Below are 27,172 nucleotides of genomic sequence, written 5' to 3'. Positions count from 1 at the left end.
ATTATTCTATAGCTATTTGCAGACTTTTGAGAGCAAGAGATACGTTCACTGCTCCCCACTGGTCTTGAGAGTTAATGCATTTTTTATGTTTATAGCTGCGTTGATGGCCTTTCTACTTCTGCCTCTCCCAACTTTGTTGTATAGACTTGTCCCCACTCAAAGATACAGGCACATCCTTCCTGTTGTGCCACAAACTCTCTTAGCCAATTGCCTAAATCACTGCACTACATAAATAGCAATAGCACTTAGACTTATATACCGCTTCCCAGTGCTTTCCAGCCCTCTCTAAGCGGTTTACAGAGTCAGCATATTGCCCCCTGACAATCTGGGTCCTCATTCTTGGAAGGGTGGAAGGCTGAATCAACCTTGAGGTGGTGAAACTCGAACTCCGAACTGCTGGCAGTCAGCAGTCAGCAGAAGTAGCCTGCAGTACTGCATTCTAACCAATGCACCAACTTCTATTAATTTTAATGTATTTAGATTTTATGATTAGCACTGATGATGTGGCCTAGTTTGGGTGATGAAACATCTGCAAGAAAACCACCAAGCTCAGAGAGCACCAAGGGTTCCTCATACTAAGATTTATAGCAAACTTGGCACCTTTAAGACTTGTGGACTTTAATTCCCAGAATTCTCCAGCCAGGACAAAGAAAGTCCAGTTTCCTTTCGAAAAAAGCGCATTTTTCATGAAATTATCTAGTTTTTGTAGCCTCCACTGGCGTGGCAACCTCAAGCATGTACAAATTTGCACTCCTTAGATCATCCATATGGGTTAGTGTGGCTGTAAACCTGGTGGGCCTTTCTGGACCAAGAAAGCAAACAGGTCCTGGCTCATACAGGTAGCCTTGGCTAACTGGTCAGAAGTCATGCACTGGCCTCCAGCTTTCAGGATGCATTGACCGGCTCTCTTGCCGTTTTCATTGTCCCCCTCACCGCTGTGTAATGCAAATAATTATATATATAGAATATGTAATGCAAAGAATATATATATATATATTCTTAAGTTTTCGTGGGTACTCACATGTATGGTATTCAGCTTTGTTCGGGTATTTTTCCACGTCATCATAGTTGTGCTTTTAAAGTTGTAGCAACGTTTCGGCAGAATCTCAACTGCCATCATCAGGCTTCTGTATAGTGTTCGTCTGTGAGTCAGACTTTCACAGCCGTTTCAGTTTTAAATTTGGGGCTAGCCTACTGCTGTGCCAGAATGGTTTTCTCTTCATCCTGATTGGTTGGGAGTCTTGGTCAGACGAACACAATACAGAAGCCTGATGATGGCTGATGAGATTCTGCCGAAACGTTGCTACAACTTTAAAAGCACAACTATAATGACGTGGGAAAATACCCGAACAAAGCTGAATACCATGCATGTAAGTACCCGCGAAAACTTAAGAATCCGTAAAGCCTACAAACTGGAAATTTGGCCCATATCTTCCTCTTGGCTTCTAGGTGCTCACTGTGGAAGGATTTTTCAAAATGACCATCAGAGCATTAGTATTTCCTATATTCCTATATTATCATTATTAACACACTCTGATGCTAAGGTGTTCTACTCCCCCTCCCCACCTGAAAAGAAATCTCTTCCAAATGCAAAACAGAAGGAGAGGAATTTCAGTTTCAGTTCACAGCTCCAAACAGCTTTAGTACAGAACAGTTGAGCTAAGTCACGCCCAGGCTCCTTGCTGTCTCCTTGCTCACACAGCAAATACTCTTTCAGTTTCCAGACACCCCTCAACTCTCTCACACACTGACAGGATGCTAGCCAGATGAATACCGATGGATGCTGGTAGGCAGAGGCAGAATTTTTTTCTCCTTATTTTCCTTCCCAAAAACTAAGCCCGACCACATAGTTTCGTAGCGAAGCACGGGGATCCAGCTCGTTGGAAATAATCGCTATGTTCCTGGCACATTGAGGAGAAGCCATCTCTGTTGCAGGCACAGCTGAACTGAAGCTCTGCTTACAGGTAGATTGGCTTGGTTTTGGTTAGCGGCCGCTGCAGCTGTGGGTCCTTCGCCGGAGAGAATTGATGATTGTTTTGTCAAATAAATTAATTATAACTGCTCCTGGTGACGCGTTTTGTATTTTTTTGACCGCCAGCATCCCACATCCTGGGCCTTTCTTTTTTCTTTTTTTTTTTTGAAAGGTGTGTAGCATATATTGATTTGTAACTGAAGAATGTGTGTTTGTCTGCCTCCTGCTAAAACCCCGGGCTGAGTCGTATCCATTATGGCAATGAAATATTACTTGCGTTCAACCAACAAGGAGGCAGTCTCAGGTCGCTGAGCAGAAACATTCGGTTTCTGTTTCCAGGTGAACTAACTATTATTGAAATAGTTTATGGAGATTGAGGTATTGATCACTTTCGTGCTAACCGTAGCTTAAGGGAAGAGCAGCTCGTGTGGGCTGGCCTCCTCGGAAGACACCCTATCACGGAATCTATCTGGCTATCTGTGTCTCTCCTACGGTTTTTACTGCCGCTGCAGGTTTATTGCTCAAAGAGAAGGTTATCTTGGCTTCGTTTTTATGACAATATAATTATACTTCAGAAATGCACTTGATTACTCTGTGCAGCAAAATCGTTCCAGCGGATTGCCTGGGCCAATATTGCCATACAAACAACTTTTCAGTCAATTGAGTTGAGTAAGAAAATCAATATTTCTATAGCAATATTTCTAAGGAGAACTTGCTGAATCCTTTTCTCTCTCTCTCTCTCTCTCTCTCTTTTTGTCCTTCTGTTTGTTTGTTTAAGGAAAAGGTGGTTTATAGCTTTTAGCTTTGTGTTTAGTTTATTTCTGGCATTTTCTTAATTAAGGGATGACGTGCTTTTTGAAGCTGGCAGCCAGGGAAGAACCAAGGAAGGACGACACCTGGCCCAGCAGCTGAGAAGGTTTCCTCTTCCCCCAGGGCCTTTGAAGACTCACCTTGCCAGAAGTCAGTCTTTTGGCAGCCACTAAAGAGCCCCAGAGCTTCAAGCGTTTGGCCCTGGGCACTGCGATGCCACATCGTAAGCAGAGAAGAAATCGTGGCTGTTTTAGAGAGGCCCAGCCACTGCTCCGGCAGGGATAAATGTCCTTTATTAAGTTTAAAGAGAGAAAAAATATATGTTTTTGAGATGGATCATGTGCTTGACCAAAAGAGAAAAAGAACAAACTGAGGGTCTCTTTAAATTATATATTTTAATAATTGATGTACTTCTTAATTAACGTAGTTTGCTCCACACGGTTAATACGCGTTTCATGTATTTTCTGCTACATTTCTGTTGCGAAATGGCTCTTGCTGGAGAAGAGATTAGTAACCTCTTTTCTCTTATGGTCAAGCACACGATCGTCTCAAAAGTACATTTTCGTCTCTTCCCTAAACCTGAAGAGTTCAACAAAGAACATAAAGAATTGATCCCCTGCTGGTGCAGTAGATGAGCCTTTTTGGGCGAAGAGTTGGTAGGCACATGGAGGCAGTCACATCCCTGGGCTTCCGGCCTCCGTACCTGCAGCACCTTTGGGCCGGCCACCCTTTGGGCTGGCCATCCTCATCCTCCTCCATTTATTTCCCAGATGTTCCCCCTGGAATTTGGCACAGGAGAGGCTGAATTCCCTGTGTTGCTTACAGTGGCCAGGAATGGTCTGGCGATTGTAAATTGCAGTTGATTGCAGCCGAGTTTTTTCCAAGTGAAAAAGCCAGTGTAGTTAGGCTATAGATTTATTATTCTACCTAATTTAAACTAGGTATTGTCATTTTTTTTCTACCCTTCAGATATTTTTGAAAATCAGGTATGATGGGAAGTGCAGACTCTTGCGTAGATATATTGGAAAGTATTTGTATACTGCCGCTTCCAGGGTATTTACTTAAATTGCTTTTTTTGAAAAATAATTCATGGGAAAGGCCAAACGCAGCACTGGGTTTGCTTTCTGCCACATTTTTAAACTGAGGGTGATTTACACAGCTCTTAAGACTTTTTTTTTTTTTTCAAAATTGCTTCCTGGGTTCCTTGAAATACGCTAACAATGTGATTTATAGGGCAGTGTCCCTTCTTTAAAATTCGTACAGAGGGGAAAATGCCATTACATTGTTTATAACAAAGACACCTTATTGGTATCATTTGAAACTTCTCAGTGGTAAATAACACCCAGCATTTTCTCATGTTTTGCAAACTCTTCTGCATAGTTTTCTCTGCAAGATCATGTAGCATTTTAACATTGGTAACTTGGCCCAGATTTCATAAATGCCCTGCTAAAGCCAACCCAGCAGGTCCTTTCCGTTTTCTACCAGCCACTCACCAGCTGTCTCTGGGACCTTCACAAACATGACACATCTATTAATGACCTCCTAGCCCTTGGGATCCAGGAGAGCTCTCGGCACCAGAAGTATTTTCTGAGGATTTCTGCAAGGGTGGTTGGGCTTCAATTATCAAAATTCTCAACCTAACCTGGGCAAACCTGCAGCTGACACTAAGCTGACAGGAATAGCCAACACAACAGACGATAGGCTCAAGATCCAGAAGACTTGAACTCAGGGCCTGATCTAACAAAATGAAATTCAGTGTAGAAAAAAGTAAAGTTCTACATTTAGGCAAGAAAAGTCAAAGGAACATGCATAAATTAGGTGACACCTGGGTTAATAGAAGTAACTGCGAGAGGGATTTTGGAGTCTTAGTGGACAGTCAATTAAATATGAGCCTGCAGTGTCCGGCAGCAGCCAAATAACCCAATGCAATCCTAAGTTGCCTTACAGAGAGATAAAATCAAAATCACGTGAAGTGCTAATATCGCTCTAAAAAGCCTTTGTAAGGTCACACCTACAATACGCATCCAGTTTGGTCATCACACTATAAAAAAGATGTTGAGATTCTAGAAAGAGTGCAGAGAAGAGCAACCAGGATGATGAGGAGACTGGAGGCTCAAACACATGATGAATGGTTGCAGGATCTGGGCCTGGCTAGTCTAGTGAAGAGAAGGACCATGGGAGATGTGATAGCGGTCTTCCAATATTTGAGGGCCTCCCACAGAGAGGAGGAAGGGGGTCAAGCTGTTTTCCAAAGCCCCCGAAGGCCAGACAAGGAATAACGGATGGAAACTGAACAAGGAGAGGTTTAACCTAGAAATAAGGAGAAATTTTCTGACAGTGAGAGCATTCAACCCATGGAACAGAAGTTGCCTTCAGAAATTGTGGGAGCTTCGTCACTGGAGGCTTTGTCAGAAATGCTATAGGGTCTTATATATATATGTATGGGTTGGACTAGATGACCTACAAGGTCCCTTCCAACTCTGTTATTCTAACCAAATAGGGAAGATGGCCCAAAATATCACATTCCCACGAGTGTTTGCTGAAGTCTTCAAGTAGAAAGTTTGTGTGAGTGTGATGAAAGCGACTTAGACATCTACCATGGACAGGATTAATTGATGGGTGTTAAGGGGAGGAACACAGCCTTTAGCCTCGTCTCTCGTGGGCCCAGGTGCCAGCTGCTGCTAGAAATTGCTTGTTGTATGTCCAGTTTTGAAGCCGTTGCTGTATCCCCCGTCGAAGGTTTGTATACAACTATGTGGATTGCGTGTACGAGTGTGCTTCTTTTGGCTGTACGCTAAATAAATAATAATTGCTCAACTGCTCCTTTTGGCTCATCAGGGCAGCCCTTCCACTATATCCTTCTTAATTTGGCTTAGCAAACCTGGTTACACAAACAATCTTTGTGTTTTTGCATTCAGAGAAGAAGCCACCCACCTTCCTCTTTTTCTCTTCCAGGACATTTTGAGCCTCCCGTGCCCCCCGTGTCCCCTTCCCCGTCCTTTCTCTGTTCCTGCCCTCAGGTTTGTCACCGCCCCCAGAATTTGCAGGGACCATTGTTACAGGTTAAGCAAGTCTGACCAGGGGTTGCAATTCCCTTGTTTCCGCTGACCCCAGCCGTTGGTGGCCCGGCTCGTAAAATCGGTTACGCACAAAAGTGCCTAAAATGAAGATGAAGTGTCTCCTCCCGCCTTGACAAAACCCATCGCTTCTCTTGAAGAAGTGTTGCCGTGAAAGTAAATAAATAAATGGACAGCAATCACGGCCCAGTTGATGAAACTGTTCAATTAAAGCACAGACATTTACATGGAGTAATTTCCGTAAATTACCAATGAGCCCCTTTAGACACAACCAGTGTTCAAATTGATTTCGGCATTGATTTTGGCTGAAGCTGATAAATTTCTGCTTGTTAGTTAAAGTAATTTTGCAGAAGACTTTGTGCTGTGGTATTGAAGTGTTCATTTAGCTGATGGTTAAAAGAGGAGTTATTTACCGAGGGCTGTACTGTTGTTCTGAGATGCAGCAATTCCCAAATCATCTTTTACTTTTACTTTTAATTTTTAAGCTTCAGCATCCCAATCAATAGGTGACTGAAGCTGATTAAAACTTATCCAACCAGCTGCCTATGGCGGTTTAATTAGAAACTGGTTGATTCTTAAATTAAACTTGTTTTGTTGCACTCTGCACTCCTCCTGCTGAGGATTCAGCAAAAAGTTAAGTTGTTCTCGATTTAGAAATAAACCAGTGGTTTTGCTAAGGAACCGAAGGAGACATCACCAAGGCAACCTCAAGAAATTTGATCTCAGGCGTTCTCCCGTCCTGCACGGGCATTAGCCCAATTGATCAAGAAAAGGACCACGGCAAGACCCCTTGGTCTGCACTGAATTCAGATGGCAAGACCGCTGCGGTGGTCTTTAGCATCTCAAGAAGCATTCTGCAGCATCTTCTTGCCAAGTTTGGCAAAAGAAGCAGGACCGTGTGTAGTTTGCGGAGATAGCACCCCGTTCCTTTGATAAGAAATAAGAAAACCCACAAAACAGATCGAGATTCTAGGCTACAACCTCTTGTCCTGCCCCTGTCAGAGTCTGAATCCAAGGAGGAAGACAAACAGCTGGCGGGGGTGGGAATGTGGTTCTGTGGAGGAGGCTGGGAAGGGCAAAGTCCGGCTGGGCAGAGTAGGGGAGAGGTAGAACAAGGGAGGGGGAGTTCAGAAGAAGACCCAGGCCCATCCCCCTCTTCATCCTAGGGCACATAAGGAGGAATGGAGAAGAGAGCGACGTGGGTTGCATGGCTTATGGGGGAGGAAGGGGCCCTGATTCCCTTCATTAGCAACACCCGGGAAGAGAGTTTAAAAGAACTGAATGCTGGCTGCGGCAGCTGCTGGGAGCAAATGCGACTTTATCCTGTGTTGTCTTTGCTTATCTGCGTTCCTAGCATCTTTCCATCCGTGTGAGTTTGGCTGCACCTTCACATCTGGAATTCTTCCTCCGGCCCTGTCAGACTAATTACCTCATTTTGCCTTGATTGAACTTACAGTTACAGTTTTTGTTGTCAATGTTTTGGACTTGAGTCTCTGCAGTTCAGAGCTGTTCCTGGGAGAGTTTTACTCCAGCCAGAAGGTAACCTGGACATTGGGGGTGAAGTTGGAGCTATCAAAGGGACTTTTATTGATTATCTGACTGGGTTGCCTTTGTGCCACGCCCCTTTGGGTCATCACACCTCTCCTCCTCTTTTGGGGTTCCTCTCCTCCCCAGTGCTTTTGTCTGTCACATCAGGAGTCTTTTTTTTTAAATCTTTCCACCCTTTGCCTGGGGCATGGCAGGGGCGGGGGTGGGGGGCTGCTCTTGCATTCTTGGAAAAGTCCATTTTCGAGGCAAAGAGTCTGTGGCCAGAGGGCGCCTTCAAGTTAATAATGAATCATTTTGTGGTCATCATTCAAACATCTGTGGTGGGATTTTTGGAGAGGAGGCAGGTTGGCATCGCTTGTGGCTTTGAACGAGCCGCGATCCAATGAGGCTGCTGCTCACTTCTGAATGTCCTTTTTTTAACAGCCAGCAAGTCAGCTAATGGGCTCGCCTATTACGGAAGGCAACAACTGTCAAAGTGCTAATTTTCTGGAAACCTCTTCTTCTTTTCACACGGCCGTTTCGGCACATGGAAATATTGCTGTTTAAAACTCTCTCAAACTCTGGCCATTAAGCCAGTCTGCCCAGACTGAAGACCTGGAACGGAGTCTGGCTATGGCTTGCTGCAGGGTCATCTACAGCTGGTGACCCTCCTGTCTCTGCACAATGTGTAATGTTTAGAGACACTGAACATCTCCTGGATGAGATGAATGAGCTTTCCATCCGCTCGGCCTTGGCAGGGCCAGGCTCCATGTGTGCGCAGATTCAGGGGTTTCTGAACATTGAGGGCTTTCGGGGAGGAACATTTCGTGGAGCCAAGGCAACAGCTGTACGCCACAGTGTGGCATCTGGAACAAATGATTGGAGGGGTCTTAGCTTCCTAGAGGCCTCCACAGCCCCCCATTTCCTTCTTCTGGTTCCTTCTTTGTGTTCCGAATGTTGGTGTCGTGGTTCGCCGGCAGCCTGTGCAGACGGCAGGGGAATCGGACAGTGCGGAGGAACATAGGCCAATCCGGAGAGGACTTGGATGAGGGTCCTGCATCCAATGCAGAGATGGGGCCAGGACCATCTGGGAGTGGGGTGCTGATTCTGGGGTGCCTCCGGAGTGTGGGAGCAGCGAGGCAGAGGAACAAGGGGAGCCTGTCCCCAGGGCACATGTGCGCAGAGCTGCTAGAAGGCAAGAGCAGCTGAGACAAAAGGAGCAACTTGAGAGTAAGGCTGGGAGGTGATTGCCCCTCCCATAAGTTATAAAGGACAGGCAAAGGTAGAGAAACCTTTGCAGGAAGCAAAGTCGTTCGCTCTGTTCAGATTAAACCTTGAAGCTTTGTGTGGGCTTTGTACTTCGGTTGGGTTTTTACAGTTCATTTGGCACTCTAGTTGTTGGCAGCAATTCAAAGGAAAGAAAGGTGGGTGCTTATCTCGAGGGACTGTTTGGGACTCATTACAGGCTGGGAATGAACATAATTCCCAGTGTTGAAATAAAACAAGAGTTGTTTGGACTAAGCGTGTGCTGAATTACGGTCTCAGGAAGCCTTGGTCAGAACAGTTGGGACTTAAGATCCACCGATGCTCCCTGGCCCTTAATTTAAGAAGAATAAGCTTTAATCGGGAGAAGAAGGAGGGGCTTTGGACCACCATTCCCTCATGCCTGCTTTCAGCAAGCTGGTTAAAGATGCACCCAACCTTTACCTCAGTGCTGGAAGTGCAGGTAGGCCTCGACTTACCACCACAGTTGAGCCCAAAAGCTCTGTTGCTAAGCGAGTCATTTGTTGAGTGAGTTTTGCCCCATTTTACAACCCGTCCTTGCCACAGTTCTTAAGTGAAACACTGTAGTTGTTACATTAATAGCAGGGTTGTTCCGGCTTCCCCGTTGCTTGTCAGAAGGAGAGTGCATGAACCTGGGGCACCGCAACCGTCGTAAATGTGAGTCAGTTGCCAAGCGCCTGGATTTTGACCCTGGGACCAGGGGGATGTGGCAACGGTCGCGAGTGAAAAAGCCACTTTTTTAGTGCCATTGTCAGTCAGTAAAAGAACTGTTGTAAGCCGAGGACTACCTGTGATTCTAGGCTGATGTTTTTTCTAACCCAGTGTTTCTCAAGCTCAGCTCCTTGAGGCTATGTGGACTTCAACTCCCAGAATCCCTCCTCCTCCAGTCATGTTAGCTCAGGGATTCTGGGAGTTGAAGTCCACAAACCTTAAACTTGCCAAGTTGGAAGACCCTTGATGTTTGTATTCTATCTATCTATCTATCTATCTATCTATCTATCTATCTATCTATCTATCTATCTATCTATCTATTCTACTTCTCTTTATCTATTCTATCTGTCTATTCTATCTATCTCTCTATCTATTCTACCTCTCTTTATCTATCTTTTCCAGGGCTCTTCAAACTTGACAGCTTTAAGACTTGTGGATTTCAACTCCCAGAATTCCTCCTCCTCCAGTCATTTTAGCTCAGGAATTCTGGGAGTTGAAGTCCCACAAGTCTTAAACTTGCCAAGTTGGAAGGCCACCGACATCCTTGGCCTTTAAGGGCAGAGGTTGTAGTAGAAACAATAGAAGTAAAAAAAAGCTTTTAGCGGCTTGCCTATCATGTTGTAACTTTCCTATTAGGGTTGAGCGGAAGGGAAACGTGGCGTGTTTTGCTCACATGAAGTGCGTACGTGTGCATTCATGTGCACCTTTGATCACACCGTCTGCCTTTCAATGCCCAAAATAGCGCTCTTACCCCGCCTGGGCACATTGCTTTGTCAGAAGGCCCCGCAGAGAAGCCTTTGAATTTTCCAAGGGATGCTAAATGGACAGTGGTCCCTCCAGGATGCCAGGCGTCTGGTATGCGGGCAGTAGTCAAGTTTAATAAAATATTTGACTCAATTGTGCCAAGGCGGCTTAAAGCTGTTCTTTGCATCTTGTTCTTTTCTTTGCAGAAAAGGCTCAACATAATGAAACCCCGATCGGTAGCTGATAGGTAGCAAGAGAATTCTGCGCTGTTGTTTTCTTGATGGTGGGAATTGTCTTTCTTAAGTTTGCTTTATACTAAAAAAGGAATTTTAAAAATCCTATCTGAGCTGGTCACTTATGGTAGGGTGCCCCATCCACAAAATGCTTTGTGGAAACAGGAAAGCTCCCCAATTTTCTTCATTTCAGAACCAAAAGTTACGGTAACTTTGGTTGGCCTTTGGCAATGAGTGAATTGAATAAATGAATGAACGAAAGGAAGGAAGGAAGGAAGGAAAGAAGGAAGGAAGGAAGGAAGGAAGGAAAGAAAGAAAGAAAGAAAGAAAGAAAGAAAGAAAGAAAGAAAGAAAGAAAGAAAGAAAGAAAGAAAGAAAGAAAGAAAGAAAGAAAGAAAGAAAGAAAGAAAGAAAGAAAGAAAGAAAGAAAGAAAGAAAGAAAGGGATTCACAGGAACAGTGACTGGAAGATGCCCTTCTAATTTCAAAGAAGCTCTGCTTTCGATTCCTTCGGAGGATCTGTTTACCTTTCATGAGTCTTATATTCTTGGAGCAATCAGTCTGTAGTTGTTACAAATTATATTTCCATCTTATTAATATTCCAGTCGAAGGAAATACCTGTAACTCAGGGCACACAGAAAGTATTTGTAGCTCAAATTGTGGAGTCCTTGGTGCCGTATGAGCTTGGTGGTTGGCTTGCAGAAGATTCACCAAGGATATATTTATATTATATGATTATTATATTCTATTATTTCATGCTTCTAGAAGGCCCATCTCCCTCAAGGAGGGGCTGTATTAATATTGGAAGTATAGACACCGTCCAGAATTATGTATCAGTCATGCCGCTCCAGGCTCTGAAATTCTTGTCCCTACTAACTTTACCAGGGGAAGCAGCTGAGCACATGTTTCCATCGCTGGCTCATCAGAAGTCTCCATAGGAAGAAAGAGGACAGCCACCTGTCTGGAATGGTATAGGGCAGCGGTGTCAAAATGGCGGCCTGCGGGCTGGATGCATCACGTGCAGGCCAGGCCCACCCCAGCTCCACGAAGCGGGGAAAAGCATCGCGTGACAGCAACGTGACGCCACAAGTTTGACACCTGTGGTATAGGGTCTCCTGATGAATCAGGGGTTGGACTAGTAGACCTCCAAGGTCCCTTTCAACTGTTATTATTCTGTGTTCTGTTCTTGAAGCCAATGCAGGAAGCCGGTGATGTGGGGTTGCTGCACCAGAACAATCTTCTGGGCAGCTCTAGGTTGGAGTGGGTAGTTGAACCATGAGAGCACGTTCGTAATTTAAACGGCCAACATCAACTTCTGGTTCTTCAGTTAGGGCTGAACGTGTTTTCCAGCAAGTTTACTGGGACAGGTAATTACTGCACGAGCTGCAGCGAGCCTGGAAGGGTTTGCTGTTAATTAAAACCTTGCTAAGGTGTCCAGTTTTCTTTCCAAGTAACCAAAGTTCCCATTCAGACTCCATTAATCACTTTACGGATAATGCGCTAGAGAAGGTCAAGACAGCGGTGGATGTGGTGGCGGCTTGGAATAAGCCCATTTGCTTCCTTCTTTTCCAGTGAGTTGGAGTGCTTGCAGAATCCAGGGGTGCTCTGCGCCCCAGGGGCACCGTATCCACTCTGCGATCCCTTCCACAATGATAATTAAATGTTAAATTGCTAGTGTCGATGCTCTGTAAACCAAACCAGGTACTGCTCTTGGCTGGAAATTTAACCCAAACTTCCACGGATGACTTGGCGTGCATCATAATTAAATCATCAAGTCTTTCCTTTTAATTCACTGGAAAACAAGAGGCCACCCCTCCCCTTTGAAGGGGAAGGAGGGGGACAAAGAGATCGCCTTTCTTGACAAGCTAATTAAGTTGCCAAACTGCCCGGTGCAGGACATATTAAGCTAACAGACGTTAAGCACGCTCTCTCAGCAGCCTGTTGGGTTATCGTTCGGCTGATCTGAAAGTCAAAATGTTTTGCCACTGTTCATAGTTTAGGGTTCATTTTACCTGCTCTGATGTAACGGCTCTGCTCTCTCCACCATCTCAGAAATCCCTGGAGGAAAGTTCATTTTGTGCTCTGAAATCATTTTTTCTTACAGGGTTTTTTAAGGATTTACTTAACAGAACGGCTAATTTTTAATGCTAAAATTCCATTTGGGAAGACCAGTTATTTATTTTTTTCCCCTCCGCAATATTTTTTTTAGAGGAAGACACTTTTTAAAAATTCATGAAAGGGCAGAAGTCGGGTGTAGAGCTTCCTTGTAGCTGGGTGGGAGAAGGTATCCCTTTCTATAGAAGCTTTGGGTGGTAGCTGACTGGAGCCAGTAGGATAATCGAACTGCAAAAATGGTCAAATTCCAGTCCTAAATAGATCACGAGATGTGTGTGGTTTCTACCCCGTGTGAAGTAATCGTTCCATTTTATTCTACTTTTTCTGGGGCTCGTGTTGAGTACTGCAGGGGTCTCCAACCTTGGCCACTTTAAGCTTGGAGGACTTCAACTCCCAGAATTCCCCAGCCAGAATTCTGGGAGTTGCAAGTCTGCCGGGCTTAAAGTGGCCAAGGTTGGAGACCCTTGCAGTACTGTACGCACTTGAGTACTGGGCACCACATTTTAAGGTGTATTCTGAGAACCTGGGACAGGTTCAGAGAAGAGGAAGAGGGATCATGAGAAGACCAGAACTTGAGTTTTTTAGGGTTTAAGAGAGGCCAAGGCTTGTTCCAGAGTGAAGTTATTTTATTTTTCAAAGTTATTTTAAGTTACAGGAAAGCAAATTTCAGCTTTGCTGTGAACCGTAGCCGGAAAACTTCCCAACCACAAGAACGGTTTGGCGATGCACCCAAGGAGTCATGGCCTCCTGATCAGTGGATGTGTGCAGGTGGACCCAGGACCAGCGTGTCTCTGGCATGCTTTAATTTGGATCCCCGCCCAAAGGAAAGGAGTTTGACTTGAGTGCCGCTTCCAACTTGGATTCCATGATTCAACTCAGAGCAGAGAAACATCTGGTTGGCTCTGTGGGCATTTTTTTGATGTTGAGAGAGGTCCCTCTTACAGACAACCAGCCTAGGAAGGATCATTCTTTAAGACGGTCCTCCCTTTCTGTGCTGAGGTTTGTCAGGTCTGCCCTGGGCTATTCGTTCTGGAAAGACAACAGGAATGGGAGACTCCAGGAGTTGTTAGCTGAGTGTGTTTACATGGCTGATAGGCTTTATTCAGCTTGATAAGTCACACGTTGCACAGGATTGATTTTTGTGGTTGTTTGTTGTTTGGGTACGGAACTGCCCACTTCACTGGAACTGGGCTTGTTGCATATATCACTCGAGCATACAACTTCCAATTGCTCAGGGATGCCATTAGCTAGAAACTTTAACAAGCATCGCGTAAAAGTTAAAATATGACCATGGTTTTTCTTTGCTTTAAAACTGACTGTCTTCTTCTTTGGATGCAGAGCAAACCATGTCCCCAGTGGGAAAATACTAGCTGTAAAGGTAAGTTTGTTCACAAATCTGCTTTAAAAGATTCCCCCTGCCTCAGTCTTCTATTTCCAGGACTATTACATGAAGCCAATCTTTGCAATGAACACACATCTGGACCGAAGGGCACGATTTATAAGTGAGGAAGTACAAAGCAATCTCTTCTCTTTTTTTCTTGGTGGTACAACTTGGTCCTGAGAGGAATACAGGCAGGGAAGACTTTTAATCTATTGCAGAACTGACAATGGTGGCTTTATATTAGCATTAAACAAAAAACAACAACTACAGATTCTCTACAAAGGGGGAAAGGGGGCCTTTCCTCCAGCGCAGTTTTTAATTTGATTGTGTGATTATTTAACTATCTGAGGTCAGCGTCTCCATATACCCCATAAGTTTTCTCATCTTAGATGGTTAAATTGTGGTTTCTTCTCTTTCCTCTTGATTGTATTCAAAAATTAAAGATTGTTAAATGCCTTAAGAAAAAAAGTGGGAGCTCAGGCTTTTAGGTCTGTTCCAGCGCTGATGCCCGTCTCTCCAGCTTCTTTCTGTTGGAGAATTACAAATAATTCCCTGCCAAATTCTTCTCCTCCGTCATTATGTTCTGGTAGAACAACAAATTCTTCCTAAAACGGCTTCCTCTCAAGATCCATTTTTCACCATCCCCAAATATTTTTCCTACATACACAACCACAACATTTCTTTGCTAAGCGAGACAGTTGTTAAGTGAATTTTGTTCCATTTTATGACCTTTCTTGACACATTTTTAGTGAAGCACTGCAGTTTTTTTAAGTTGGTAGCACAGTTGTTAAGTGAATGTGGCTTCCCCATTGATTTCGCTTCTCAGAAGGTCGCCGAAGGTGATGAGGTGGCTCCAGAACACACCCACCCTCATAAATTTGAGCCAGTTGCTTTGGTTTCTACAGACAGAAACACGGCTTTGCCCTGTGTCCCCCATTGTGGCCAATCTCTACATGGAAGAGGTAGAAAGTAAAGTCCTAGACTCCTTCCCAGGAATCTCACCCACCCACTGGTGTAGATACGTGGATGATACTTGGGTCAAGATTAAAACACAGGAATTGGAAGCCCTCACCAAACACATCAACTCTGTGGACAGAGACATCAAATTCATGCAGAAAGTTGTTAAGGAAAATAGTCTGGCCTCCCTGGACTGGGCAGTACCCATTAAGGAAGACAGAAGCCTTCATGCTGAAGTTTACAGAAAACCCACCCACAGAGATCAGTATTTGAATCTTACCACCCACTGGAACCCCAAATGGGAGTGATCAGAATCCTATACCACCAGGCTGAAGGTCTGCTCTACCAACAAAGATGGAAAAGAGAAAGAGCTAAAAAGCATGTCAAGGAACCCTCAGAACTTGTCGACCAGTGATGGCGAACCTTTTTGTTGTGGTGTGCTGAAAGCGCGCATGCAATAGCGTGCTGACACCCATAATGCAGTGTGCCCCCACACACATGCATGTACGAAACACACACAGTTGGGAGGGTGCCAGAACTCAACTAAGACTTGACAAACCAGAATAATTTCATGCATTGCTTCCAGCAACTTTGCTGTGCGTAGTTTGCCTTTTTAAACAGTTTTCCCAGCTGCAGCCAATGAAGGGGATCAGGGCCCTTTCCTCCCCTGTAAACCCTGTAAACTCACGTTGCTCCCTTATCCATTCCTAGGATGCCCTAGGATAAAGAGGGAATGGGCCTGGGTCTTCCTCTGAATGCCCAACTGGACTGTTCCCTTCCCCAGTTTCCTCCACAGCCACCGGAGCCACACTCCCACCCCCTGTCAGCTGTTCCACCTCTCCCTCGGAATCAGATTCCAACAGGAGCGTGACACCTTTAAAGCAGGGGTCTCCAACCGTGGCAACTTAAAGACTTTGCGGACTTCAACTCCCAGAATTCATCAGCCAGCAAATATTCCCTATTGCATATACTTAGGTCCAGCTCTTTGACAAAGGAATAAATTATTTCCATTAGAGACAGCAGTAAAAAGAAATGCCATGCAAATTGTGTTAAAAGTGTAAGAAATCAGGATGGAGGGGACCCCCAAAGTGGGTTTGTGACCAGGTCCTGGCCATCTTCTCCAAGGCCTCCGTCCCATCAAGACTTGTTAGATGCCAGAGAGGCTTCCCTGCAACGCTGAAGCACCAGCCGCCCAATTGTGCATCGGGAGCAGTGCGCCTGTTTCCTCGGCTGCAGTTCCTGGGAGTTTCTTCTGTTCTTAACTCGCATTTAAATGGTCCATTTGATTAATCATTTGTATACTGCCTATCGAACTCCCAAATTTCCTCTGAGTTGTACATACTGTAAAAGACAATTATATTGCCGCAGATTAAATAAGTGAATTAAAATGGAATTGCGGCTTAATTTGACCTGTGATTTTGCTCTCATTCCCTTTAGTGGCACACACGCAACTCCGGCAAATAGATGAAGTCATCCATGACAGCCCGTGATGAATTGCCATCGCTATACTGTATATTTTAATAGCCTCTCACTAATTTAAATTGAGCACCCAAGTAAATTATAATTCCGTCACTTGAGTGCTTGTATTTAACTTGACAACTCATCCTTGTTTGTCCTGGAGGTGTAGCAGAGAAAATGGCTCAGGTATTTTTGGTGGGGTTTAACCCTTTCTCCGGCTTGGGAAGTTCCTTTTCTGTGGCCTGGCGGTTATTTAAGAGAGAGGATGGCGTCAGGCCATTTTAAATTGGGAGACAAGGGCCTTCTTTTCCCTAACCCTGGTTCTGTTCCCTCTGATTCCCTTGTACATCATTAAAATAATAAACCGAAATAAGGACTTGAATCCTAATGCAAATTCATAGGAGCCATTACCTCTTTCTCCAATGAGAGTAATTAAAATCAAATTTATTTATTTCTATTTCCTATTTCTTAATCAACCTTCAGATCGTCTGCTGGGTGCCCGGGCATCCAGAGCCAGCCAGTCCAAATCCTCCCAACAGAATATTCCCAAACAGACGTATTTTTTTAGCAAGCCCTGGGAAACGTTGAAGAATTTGCTTCCTTTCTAAAGGCAAGCGTCACCCACATCATCTGAGACCCGCAGTTTGGATTTCTGCTCTTTTTTTTTCAACTGCCTCCTACAGGTAGTCCTTGACTTACGACTGCAATGGAGCCTGGGATTTCCATCATAGTCATGACAGTCATAACATTGATGTGATTGGACCTGATGTCATAACTTCTTTCCCACTAGTCTTAAGTTTATGCGGCATCATTCAGTTAATGCCATAACCATTAAATGAATCAATGTAGTCCTATGAGTGTTTTTTGCTATGGAATGGCATAGAGGTGATCTGGCTGCCAAGTCCCTTACCTGTGGTCATGAGACCGTAGGGGAGAACGCAGCCACCGTTCTTCATCTATTTTAGCCTCCAGTCCCCTAATCCTCTTTCTTGCTCTTCTCTGCACTCTTTCTAGAATCTCCACATCTTTTTTTTATGATATGGTGACCAAAAGTATTCCTAGCGTGCTCTTACCAAAGCATTATAAAACGGTGTTAATACTTCATGTGTTCTTAATTCTATCCCTCTCTGTTAATGCAGCCTGGGAATGCGCTGGCTTTTTTGGAAGCTGCCACACACTGTTGGCTGATGTTTAAATGATTGACCACCAGGACTCCAAGATCCCTGTTGCAGTTCCTGCTATTCACCTGATCTGTACCTGTAATGCACAGTACTAATAATCTGTGCATATTGATCTAATCTGCACCTTTTAATACAGAGACTTTTCACACACGGCCTGTGCAGCACAACGTGACGTATACAACGTAAATATATAATCTGGGGAAGCAGCCCTCTCCCACTATTTTATACAAAATGGGGCCGTGTTCTTAAAAATCAATCTACCCGTAAAATCAATATACCAGCTTTCAGGCTTTCTTGTTTTAATTTCTTATCTTGGCTGATAGTGAATTTGCCTTCTGTGATCAATATCCAGATGAAGGTTTTGCAGTGGTCAAGCTTGTCTGGAGGAAAACTGAGCTTACTAAAGTGAAAAGGAACATTAAAGTTCAAAATGGCCTTTTTTTAGCGTCCGGAGAGAGTTAAATTTTCCTTGTTCCTCTAAGGAGCAAAGTTGATACAACGGTTCCAGCAGTTTACTTTGTTTTAAGCTTTCCATCCAGGAAAAAAAAAATGTAAGTGAATATTGTTGGCAAATGACTATTGATTTGGAGAAATGTGTTAAATGTTTTCTTGGCAGCATTTCTATTACAGTTACAGCTTTTATAAATAACCCTAAAGCAAATTCTTGATAGAAATGGGTTGTGCACTTTTTCCCTCTGTTTAGACAGACATCAATACTTTAAAAATGTAGGTTCGGAGATCAGCTGGATGTAAACAAGGGATTGAAAGAAATTTCCATTAGCAGTCCAGCTGCAGCAGAGCGTTGGCTGTGCTGAATCCGCAAAGTGTATTGGATCCTGAAATTCCCACCCAGATTCTAAGAAATGTAGGCCTGGATCCTGTTTTTGCCAGGCGGGAATGACATGTGGGGGAGAGAAGTGTATACCTCAGGATTGGAGAAGGGTTCCTGAGCATATTCAGAGAACCTTCAGAGCTAAATGAACCACTGTAAATCGAAAACTACCTGTATTACTTAAATGTCTGTATTTTTAGGCCAAATAATACTTGGAAATAACTGGAAACTAGACTAGATAATTGATTAGACGAGACAATTAGACTAGATCATTGATAATTGAACTAGATAATAATACCTGGAAACACCAGGAAACCGTGAGGATGGATCCCAGTCATATTTCCTAGTCTAATTATCAGAGTTTCCAGGTATTATCCTAAAAATACAGACATTTAAGAAATACAGATAGTCTTTGACTTGCAACGGTTCATTTAATGACCATTCCAAGTTACAACAGCAATGAAAAAAGTGACTTATGACCATTTTTCACACAACCCTTGCAACATCCCCATGGTCACCTGACCAACAGTCAGATGTTTGGCAACTGGTTCATACTTATGACAGTTGCAGGGTCCCAGGTTCATGTGAGCTTCTGACAAGCAAAGTCAGCGGGAAGCCAGATTCACTTAACAACCACATTACTGGCTTAACAACTGCAGTGATAACAACTATAGCAAGAAATGTCATAAAACCGGGCAAAATTCACTTAACAACTGTCTCATTTAGTAGCAGAAACGTTGGGCTCGATTGTGGTCCTAGATCAAGGACTAACTGTAGTTATGGAGGGGCAAAACATTTCATTCTGAATACAGAATGTTCTGGAGAAGATAGGAACTTTCTGCATGAATCTGCTGCTCCAGGGATGGCCCGAAATTTTTCTAGAAGGAAAATAATGCAGTTGTGGCAGAAATATTTTATATCTCTCCCCCCCACCCCCCAAAAAAACAGATCCAGAAGACAAAGAAACACTTCAAGGACCTTAGACACAAATAAAATACCTAGAATGAAATAAAATGATCAAAAACTTTAGAATTAATAATCAAATACAGCAATGTTTTGCAACCTTGGCAGCTTTCAGATATGTGGACTTCAACTCCCAGAATTCCCCAGCCTGTCTGGGTGTTGGAAGTCCATACATCTGAATAGTGCCAAGGATGAGAAACGCTGATATGCAAACCTGTGAAGAAATAATCATAATATGTGAAGTGGAGTATATCATGTTGTTAGAGGTCTGAGGGCAGCCGTGGAGAGGCTCAAAAAGTCAGGTGGGTGTCCAGAAATGAACAGTTGTACCTTTTTTGCAGTACTTCTAAAAAGGTGGAAAACAAGAAATGGATGCAGAGATAGATGAAATATTTAGATTAAATACGAGTTACACCGAGGAGACATAAACTCAGTATTTTCTTTTTGAAGGGATTAAGCTGTAGAGATGTATTTCCATATTAAAAATGGGCCGCCAGGGAGGGATAAAATTTATCTGGGGGCTGCCCACTAAGGATCCCCTGTGGTAGGATTATTAGGGTGGGTTTTTGCACAAGGCAGCATCTTTGTGTAGTATTGGCAGCTAAGCAGGTGTGAGTCTGGTCCATACATGGATGGGTGTCTGTGAGGAATACTAAACTGGGAAATCAAATCCCAGAAAGTGGCTACGGGGTTGTCTCCGTGAAGTGATCAAAACTCAATCTTGACTCAGAAGAGATGTAATTTTAAGTACCAAAAGTCTAGTTACATTGCATAACTGATCTAGATTGGTCTCCACTTTTGGGTGGGCTATTGCAGTGTATTTCAACCTCTGCCGCTTAAACGTCAATTCCCAGAATTCCCCAGCCAGCATGCATGGAATTCTGGGAGTGGAAGTCCATCCATCTTCCAAGTGGCTGAGATGGAGAAACTCAACGGCTATGGCGTTGATTTCAGTAACAGTGAGGACAAAAGCTGTGCTGAGATTTTTTTTTTCCTCGATGCAGACTGGAGCTGATACATTAAAAAAAAAAAAGAAATGGTACAATAATGTTTCTTGCTGAGTGCTGCCCGATTTTCTGTAGTGAAATAAATAATTTAATATTAATGTTTATTTCCAGGTGATTCCTTTAGATATTACATTAGAACTTCAGAAACAGATTATGTCCGAATTAGAAATCCTTTATAAGGTAATGCTTTTCTAGCACTTCTTTTTCCAATTCTGTTTAGCATGCAGTTTTTCTTAAAAAAAATTAACCTGTTATTTCTTCTTTTTACAGTGCGATTCATCCTACATCATAGGATTTTACGGTGCTTTTTTTGTAGAAAACCGGATTTCCCTTTGTACTGAATTTATGGATGGTAAGTGATATACTATAACATTGACTCAGCCTTCCATCCTTCTGAGGTCGGTAAAACGAGGACCCAGATTGTTAGAGGCAATATGCTGACTGTAAACCACTCAGTGAAGGCGGTAAAGCACTATGAAGCGGTATATAAGTCTTAACTGCTATTGCTATTGGTGAAGGACCATAATTTAGAAACAGGAGTCGGAAAAATTGAATTGGTTGAAGAATATTGGTTTACTATATCTTAGAACTGTAAATCCTACAGAGCGTGGGTTTTTTTTATTTATTAAAAAAGGGTATTTTAAGAATAACGTTCACAAGGCTCAGTTCATCAGGTAAGCAAAAGTTATTTCTTGGTGCTGTTTTCTTGAATAAGAGTGCACAAACTTTTATTGAAAATTTAGATATGGCAGATAATAAAAGGTGGTTTATATGTAGTTTAATATTTCCCAATTGCATGCAATCTGTATTTACTGACAAAACTGCTGTTCCTTCATCTTAATAGCTTTGCAGATTTTCCTTCTCAGTTGTTTTCTTGGTCCTATGTATTTCTTGTAGGTTTGAATGGCAGTTTAAGGGATATTAGGTTTTTGTAATGACAACCTTAAAGATTTCTTTACTTGGCACTTTCACCTCAGGATAAATTTATTGAGCAAACCAGGCACAGATTCCTCACCAATTTGTTGGATCACAAAATATGCACCCAGTCATCTAGGTCATGCTGGCTGGGGAATTTTGGGAGTTGAGGTTCGCAAGCCTTAAAGTTGCCACGTTTGGCGACCCCTGATCGGCATGACATTTTTAGAAAAGACCAGCTTAGCTTCAGTTGATCATACTTTGTTCTCCCTGCAGGGGGCTCCTTAGATGTCTACAGAAAAATTCCAGAACACGTCTTGGGAAGAATAGCTGTAGCTGTGAGTACCTTGGGGTATATCCGTTTTTGAAACATTTAATAAATGTGGAATTGCTTAATCACAATCGTAAAGTTGTCAAATGAAGTGTGCAGGTGTAGTAGAAGCAATTGGCAGGAGTGGGGAAGGAAAAACAAGGAAGAAAAATGGGAGATATTAGAGACTCTTATAATACTTGGAAAGTAAACCCATTGATTACAGCATGGATTAAGGTTCCCTTGAATAAAAGCAAATAATGAAAGTATTTGAATTTAGAGAGGCATACACTATAATCATCTTCAAGATGCCACAAGACTCTCTGTATTTCTGGGGTAAAGAGAGCAAAGTGCCGTGTTTCTGCCTAATTGTGCCTTTGCACACACTGCAGGGTGTTCTTAAGCAGAATTGACCAAATTGGAATGAACACACCATAATCTTTGAAAGCTGAATAAAGGCCAACAGAACGAACACCCAGTTGACCGTTGAGAGAAGGGGGTTGCTGCACAATGGCTAAATGGGAGGGTGGCTTTGATAATTTAAGTGGTTTAAAGCATATCAGAGTTATTCTATAATGCACTACTTAATTAAATTCCTGTTTTCCACACTCATTATACATCAAGCTGACAACTGAAACCCTTTAATCTAACGCAGACAGCTATTTAGTCTGCTTTCATTGTAATTCACAGCTCGGCTTCATCCTCTGCACTTCAGATGCATGCGCAAAGAGCATCTTTTCATCAGATGTGCTCCCTGTGGAACAATTCCAAATGGGTTTACTTTTGAGCCCAATGTGGTTTCTTGTGGTGTGGGAGAGCCTGGGGATTTTCATGTGGCCTGTTTCAGCGAGCTGAAAAGTGTTTCATTTTCCTGTTGGGATAATTTGCAACTTACTAAATAATTACGCCTGTAACTTTCATTTGACTAAAAAGACTTTCTACTTCTTGGGATCATGTGCACCCTGACAAGATAGAATTTCAGGTGGCGTCTTTTAAATGTTTTATAGGCAAAGAATTCCTAGTGTGCCGAAGGCTGTGCAATGAATTGGCTGGCTGTTTGATAAATTGACTTTAAACGGATGGCTCTCACATATCTAAATCTTAAAATATGAACTCAGAATAAGGGCGGGGACTACCTGATAGAAACACCAACCAGTGGCTGTGGTGGCAGAGACTGAGTGGGACAATTTAATCCTCTCCTCCCACCCCAACCCCCGTCTGTGGACAGCACATGGGTGGGAGAGATTTTGGGAAACAGACCTGGGTAGAGAATGCTCAGAGAATCCAGGAATATTTACTTTATTTTACTCTCAGAACCTTTCCAGTTGCCTTTGAGTCCTTCATTTGTACTTGCTTTAGAGTCTGTCATTTGTACTTCTATAATTGTCCGGTTTGGTACAGCTATCAAACAGGACAGGCTCAGCCTCCAACAGATAGTTAGAACTGCGGAAAAAAACAATTGCAACCAGCCCGATTTCCATTGAGAACCTGTATACTATACGGGTCAGAAAGAGGGCTGAGGAAATATGTGCAAACCCCTCATATTCTGGACATAAAACTGTTCCAACTCCTCCCTTTGGGATGCTGCTACAGGGCATTGCATGCCAAAACCACCAGACACAAGGACAGGTTTTCTTCCTTGTTCCATTGCGCTGCTGAACACCTAATGACCCACAGTGCTGTATTATGTCTAAGAATATTTACCCACGTAGTAGGGCTGTAACACTATTCTTCTTCTCCTCTGTTCCACTATCTTCTCTTATCGGTATTCTTATTCTACTCTACCCTACCTTACCGTACCCTACCCTAGTCCACTCTGTTCTACTCTATTCTACTATATCACAGTCCCTACCACAAAAATATAAGTAAAAGTCTTGATAGGCTTTCTCTGTGTATTTGCTACAAGTGAGGGAAGACAGCAGAGAGGGCCAGCTGCAAGCATCTCCCATCAGTATCTTGCCTAAGTTAGCATGGGCTTGGGTTTTGCTTGCCATTTTACCCATTTATTTTCTTTTCCGTCTTTTATGTAGAGACACCTTGCACTATATTTGAAGTGCTCATGTTGGTTGTAGGTTCTGTCTCCCCCTCCCCGCTCAGACGTGTCCTTAAACTGTCAAGAAAATGAGTGGTTGATGGCAGGTACAACAACTGCTTGTGTCAAGGCTCTGTCAAGTCATTGTTATCTAGCCTACCATATACTGAGTTCCTCCAATAGCTTCTGGAGTATCTAGTGAAAAGCTGTTCTCTGCCAGTATCTCTTTTTAACGACTGAATGCTTAATACTTCGTGTATAGGTGCCCCAGATTGGAAAATGTCCTTTTGTTTAGTGTAAATGAATAGTGAGATATCTGATCGATGCATAAGAGGCTGTGGGAGATCTTTGGACTTGTACTTACAATGCAGTCTTAAACACAGAAATGAAAATCGCTCTATTATTTAGTTAACAGGACGCTTTTTATAGCCATTCATTCAACAGATACATGCAACCTCTCAAGGAGTCTGTGCATTGCTACATGTGGAGGTTTTGTTCTCTACTTGGATGGCATTCTTAACATTGAGTGTTAAAAATCCATCATTGCAAATTCATGCAAATTGTGTCACTCTTTGTAATAAAAAAGAAATGCTACTTCCATGCCGTAGGTGAGCTGACACGTTCCTAAAGTATTGTGCAGTAAAAAAACAAAGGCACTTAGCTACCTCTTTGTTATGTAGTATCACTGTTTCCCCCAATAACATCCTATGTCTCTGTCTCTCTCTAACAATGAAATATTTGCAGACCCAGTCTGAAAACATAAGACTGGTTGCTTTCCATCCTAAGGTCTATAAGTGGTGGGCATTTTCTTTAATAAGTAAAGATTTATTCTCATACCTTAGTTCGTTGCAAGATACAGCTGGTGGTTTCCAGGTTCCAAGAGGGAAGAAGAGAAATGCTTCTTTGTCTAAAGATCAACTCCTGCTGAACTTTGTGGACAAATCAAAACAGTTTGGAAGGAGGCGAGATAAAATATTAGGGTGAAAAAATTCCAAAGAAGACGTTTTCTCTTGCCTTCTTCCAAACTGTTTTGACTTTCCAGTGTGGCCAACAGCCTAGAAAATGAAAATACGTATCTTTATGTCATGCTATGTATTAAATATATTGACCCGTTTCTTTTTTTCCTGATTTGTAGGTTGTTAAAGGTCTTACTTATTTATGGAGCTTAAAAATTTTACATAGAGGTGAGTTGCATGTTTGTTCGTTTATGTTCCAGCTGAATGTCACGATTCAGAGTTAAATTTCAAGAAAGGAATATTGAGATCTTAAAATTAACCGGCTTGTGGTGGAATTTAAGGCAAGAGATTCTTTGAACTCTTTAACAGCACTCTGTGATGTCATGCTGGCCCCTTGACCACGCAAAGGTCCTCGGACAGCACTGGCTTAAGTGGCCTTGAAATGGAGGTGAGCAGCGTCCCCTTAAGAGTCAGCAATGACTAGTGGAGCAAAATCCATCTTTTATCTCCGTTACCTCCTTTACTCTTTGCCTCAGCAAAGATCGGTGAAGATCTGTTTTCACCCAGACTGGGTTGAGAGTCAGAACAAAGTAAGGTTTCAAGATAGCACTCTTACGACTCAATACATACAGGCTGGGAATGAACATAATTCCCAGCGTTGAAATAAAACAAGAGTCGTTTTAAATAAGCAGGTGCTTAATTACGGTCTCGGGAAGCCTTGGTCGGATCAGATTTTTTTTTTTGTCAGAGTCTCAAGTTGTTTCCTCTTCCTGGTCAACTGGTCTGGTGCAGTGGGCCCCAACCTTTTGGGCACCAGGGACCGGTTCCGTGGAGAGAGGTTTTTCCATGGACCGGAGAGAGAGTGGTTTTGTGGTGCTGCCTGCATCCCACGGATGGAGTTTTGCTTGTTTGTGGGCTCAGTTGCTGGCATGCCGTGGCCCGGTGTCGGTCCGTGGACCAGGAGTTGGAGACCCTGGTCCAGTGTATGAGGGAACAGATCTTTTTTTGCTAAGGGTTGCTTTTTCATAGGGAACCCGTACTTCTTCCCTCAGCTGCTAAAACATGTCGATTTGGGCACCATGGAAGTGAAAAACATTCGGGGTAGAACGTTTTGCCAAGGAGAGAGAGAGAGAGCGATCTAACTTGTGCAAGGGATTATATTTGCCTTGCATTTGAGCATCTCTCTAGAAAAAGCAGAGTCCAGGGCTCTTGACAGCCTGGGGAAAGGCAAAAAAAAAAACCCCCCTCGTGCAGCCAGTTATAATGAGCTTTTGGTAATTTGCATTTCTCACTGGGGATTGTATCGTACAGGTTTCTCCAACTCTGATATTTGGGTACTGTGCTGGTGGGGTGTGCAAAACATTTCATTTTGAGTTGTTTCAAACGCGAAACGTCCAGGAAATGCCACGGCTTTTCAGCTCAAAACACTTCCAGGCTGCTGAAGGCAGGATGTTTCACGCTTGAGACGGTTCGGGGTGAAATGCTTTGCAGGCCCCTCCTTATACGTACAAAATGAAGAGAGCCTGTTTTTTTTTTTAAAAAAAGGTGATTTTGAGGAGAATACATTGCGTTTTCTAAATAAAGCAGTCTCGGTATGTTTTTGTAATAGATGCCTTGAATCATATTCAAATAACGGCAAGGAAAACAAAACCGCCAATGCTCCATTTATTTCATTGTCTGGTAAAAATAGCTCAGAAGGAGAAGGCAAGGCGAGGTTTTCTCCTTCCATAAAGCTTATTTTACTCATTTTTAGATTTATATTCCACATTTCCTCCAAGAGCTCAAAGTGGCATCTCAAATATCCACACTGTATCTGTACATTTTTGTTCGACGTTTAAGAAATATTGATTGTGAGCTCTTTCCTGGCCTTCTTTTCTCAGGTGTTGGAAAGCTGAGTTAAGGGATCCTACGTATTTCTTGTTACCAACCGTTTCATCTTTTGCTTTTCCCTGGATTATTCTGAAAGCTCTTTGGGCCTCCTCTTCTTTTAAAGGCTGGGAGATTTTTTCCCCTCAGCCTCCAATTTTCTATGACTGGTCTCCTATAACCTCTGGTTCCTCTTTTTAAGCAGGTTGAACACTCCCTTTCATCCATCTCACTCAAACCATCCTTCACTGACATATTTATTAGCCTCTCAAATTTTTCAAGTTAATTGTTATACAGGTAGTCCTCGACTTAGAGCAGTTCATTTAGTGAAGGCTCGAAGTTACAGTGGCAATGAAACAGTGGCCTACGACACTTACAACCGTTGCAATGTCCCCATGGTCACGTGATCAAAATTCACCCATTTGGCCACTGTCTCACCTTTATGACGCTTGCGGTGTCCCGGGATCAGGTGATCAACTTTTGCGACTTTCTGATAAGCGAAGTCAACGGGGGAGCCAGATTCACTTAACAACCGTGTGACTAACTTAAGAGTGCAGTGATTCACTTAATGACTGTGGCAAGGAAGGTTGTAAAATGGGGCAAAACTCACTTAACGTATGTCTCACTTAGCAGCAGAAAATTTGGGCTCCACGGTGGTCCTCAGTTGCAGAACTATCTGTATTTCACACCAAAAATTCCAGGTCTGCTCCACAATCTCACTGGATCAGATTTCAGCTGGCTGGATTCCCTTCCGTTTCCTGTTCTGTCATCGGTTCCATTCTGATGACATCCTTCTGATCATATCCAGCTATGGCATCTCTGTTTATAGTATTTGAAGCAGG

The 27,172-nt window shown here is 43.1% G+C and overlaps 1 protein-coding gene and 1 long non-coding RNA gene across 8 annotated transcripts in view; one reads left to right on the top strand and one right to left on the bottom strand.

The window, feature by feature from the left end:
• The window catches only part of MAP2K5 (mitogen-activated protein kinase kinase 5), a 154,311-nt gene that overhangs the window by 33,976 nt on the left and 93,163 nt on the right, over positions 1-27,172 (top strand). For all 7 annotated transcript variants that reach the window (XM_087941871.1, XM_087941869.1, XM_087941868.1 and 4 more), the window contains 5 exons: positions 13,811-13,850; positions 20,363-20,431; positions 20,522-20,603; positions 21,443-21,504; positions 24,644-24,692. In XM_087941871.1, coding sequence (XP_087797997.1) covers positions 13,811-13,850; positions 20,363-20,431; positions 20,522-20,603; positions 21,443-21,504; positions 24,644-24,692 — 302 coding nt within the window. The remainder of the gene's footprint in view (positions 1-13,810; positions 13,851-20,362; positions 20,432-20,521; positions 20,604-21,442; positions 21,505-24,643; positions 24,693-27,172) is intronic.
• Positions 1-27,172, bottom strand: part of LOC148124709 (uncharacterized) — a 529,533-nt gene that overhangs the window by 449,007 nt on the left and 53,354 nt on the right. The gene's annotated exons all lie outside the window — the stretch shown is intronic.

Source organism: Pseudonaja textilis, chromosome 13, assembly GCF_049901715.1.
Source record: "Pseudonaja textilis isolate UNSWEBS1 chromosome 13, rPseTex1.2, whole genome shotgun sequence".
Classification (NCBI taxonomy): Eukaryota; Metazoa; Chordata; class Lepidosauria; order Squamata; family Elapidae; genus Pseudonaja; species Pseudonaja textilis.
This window is presented reverse-complemented; position numbering and strand designations above follow the sequence as displayed.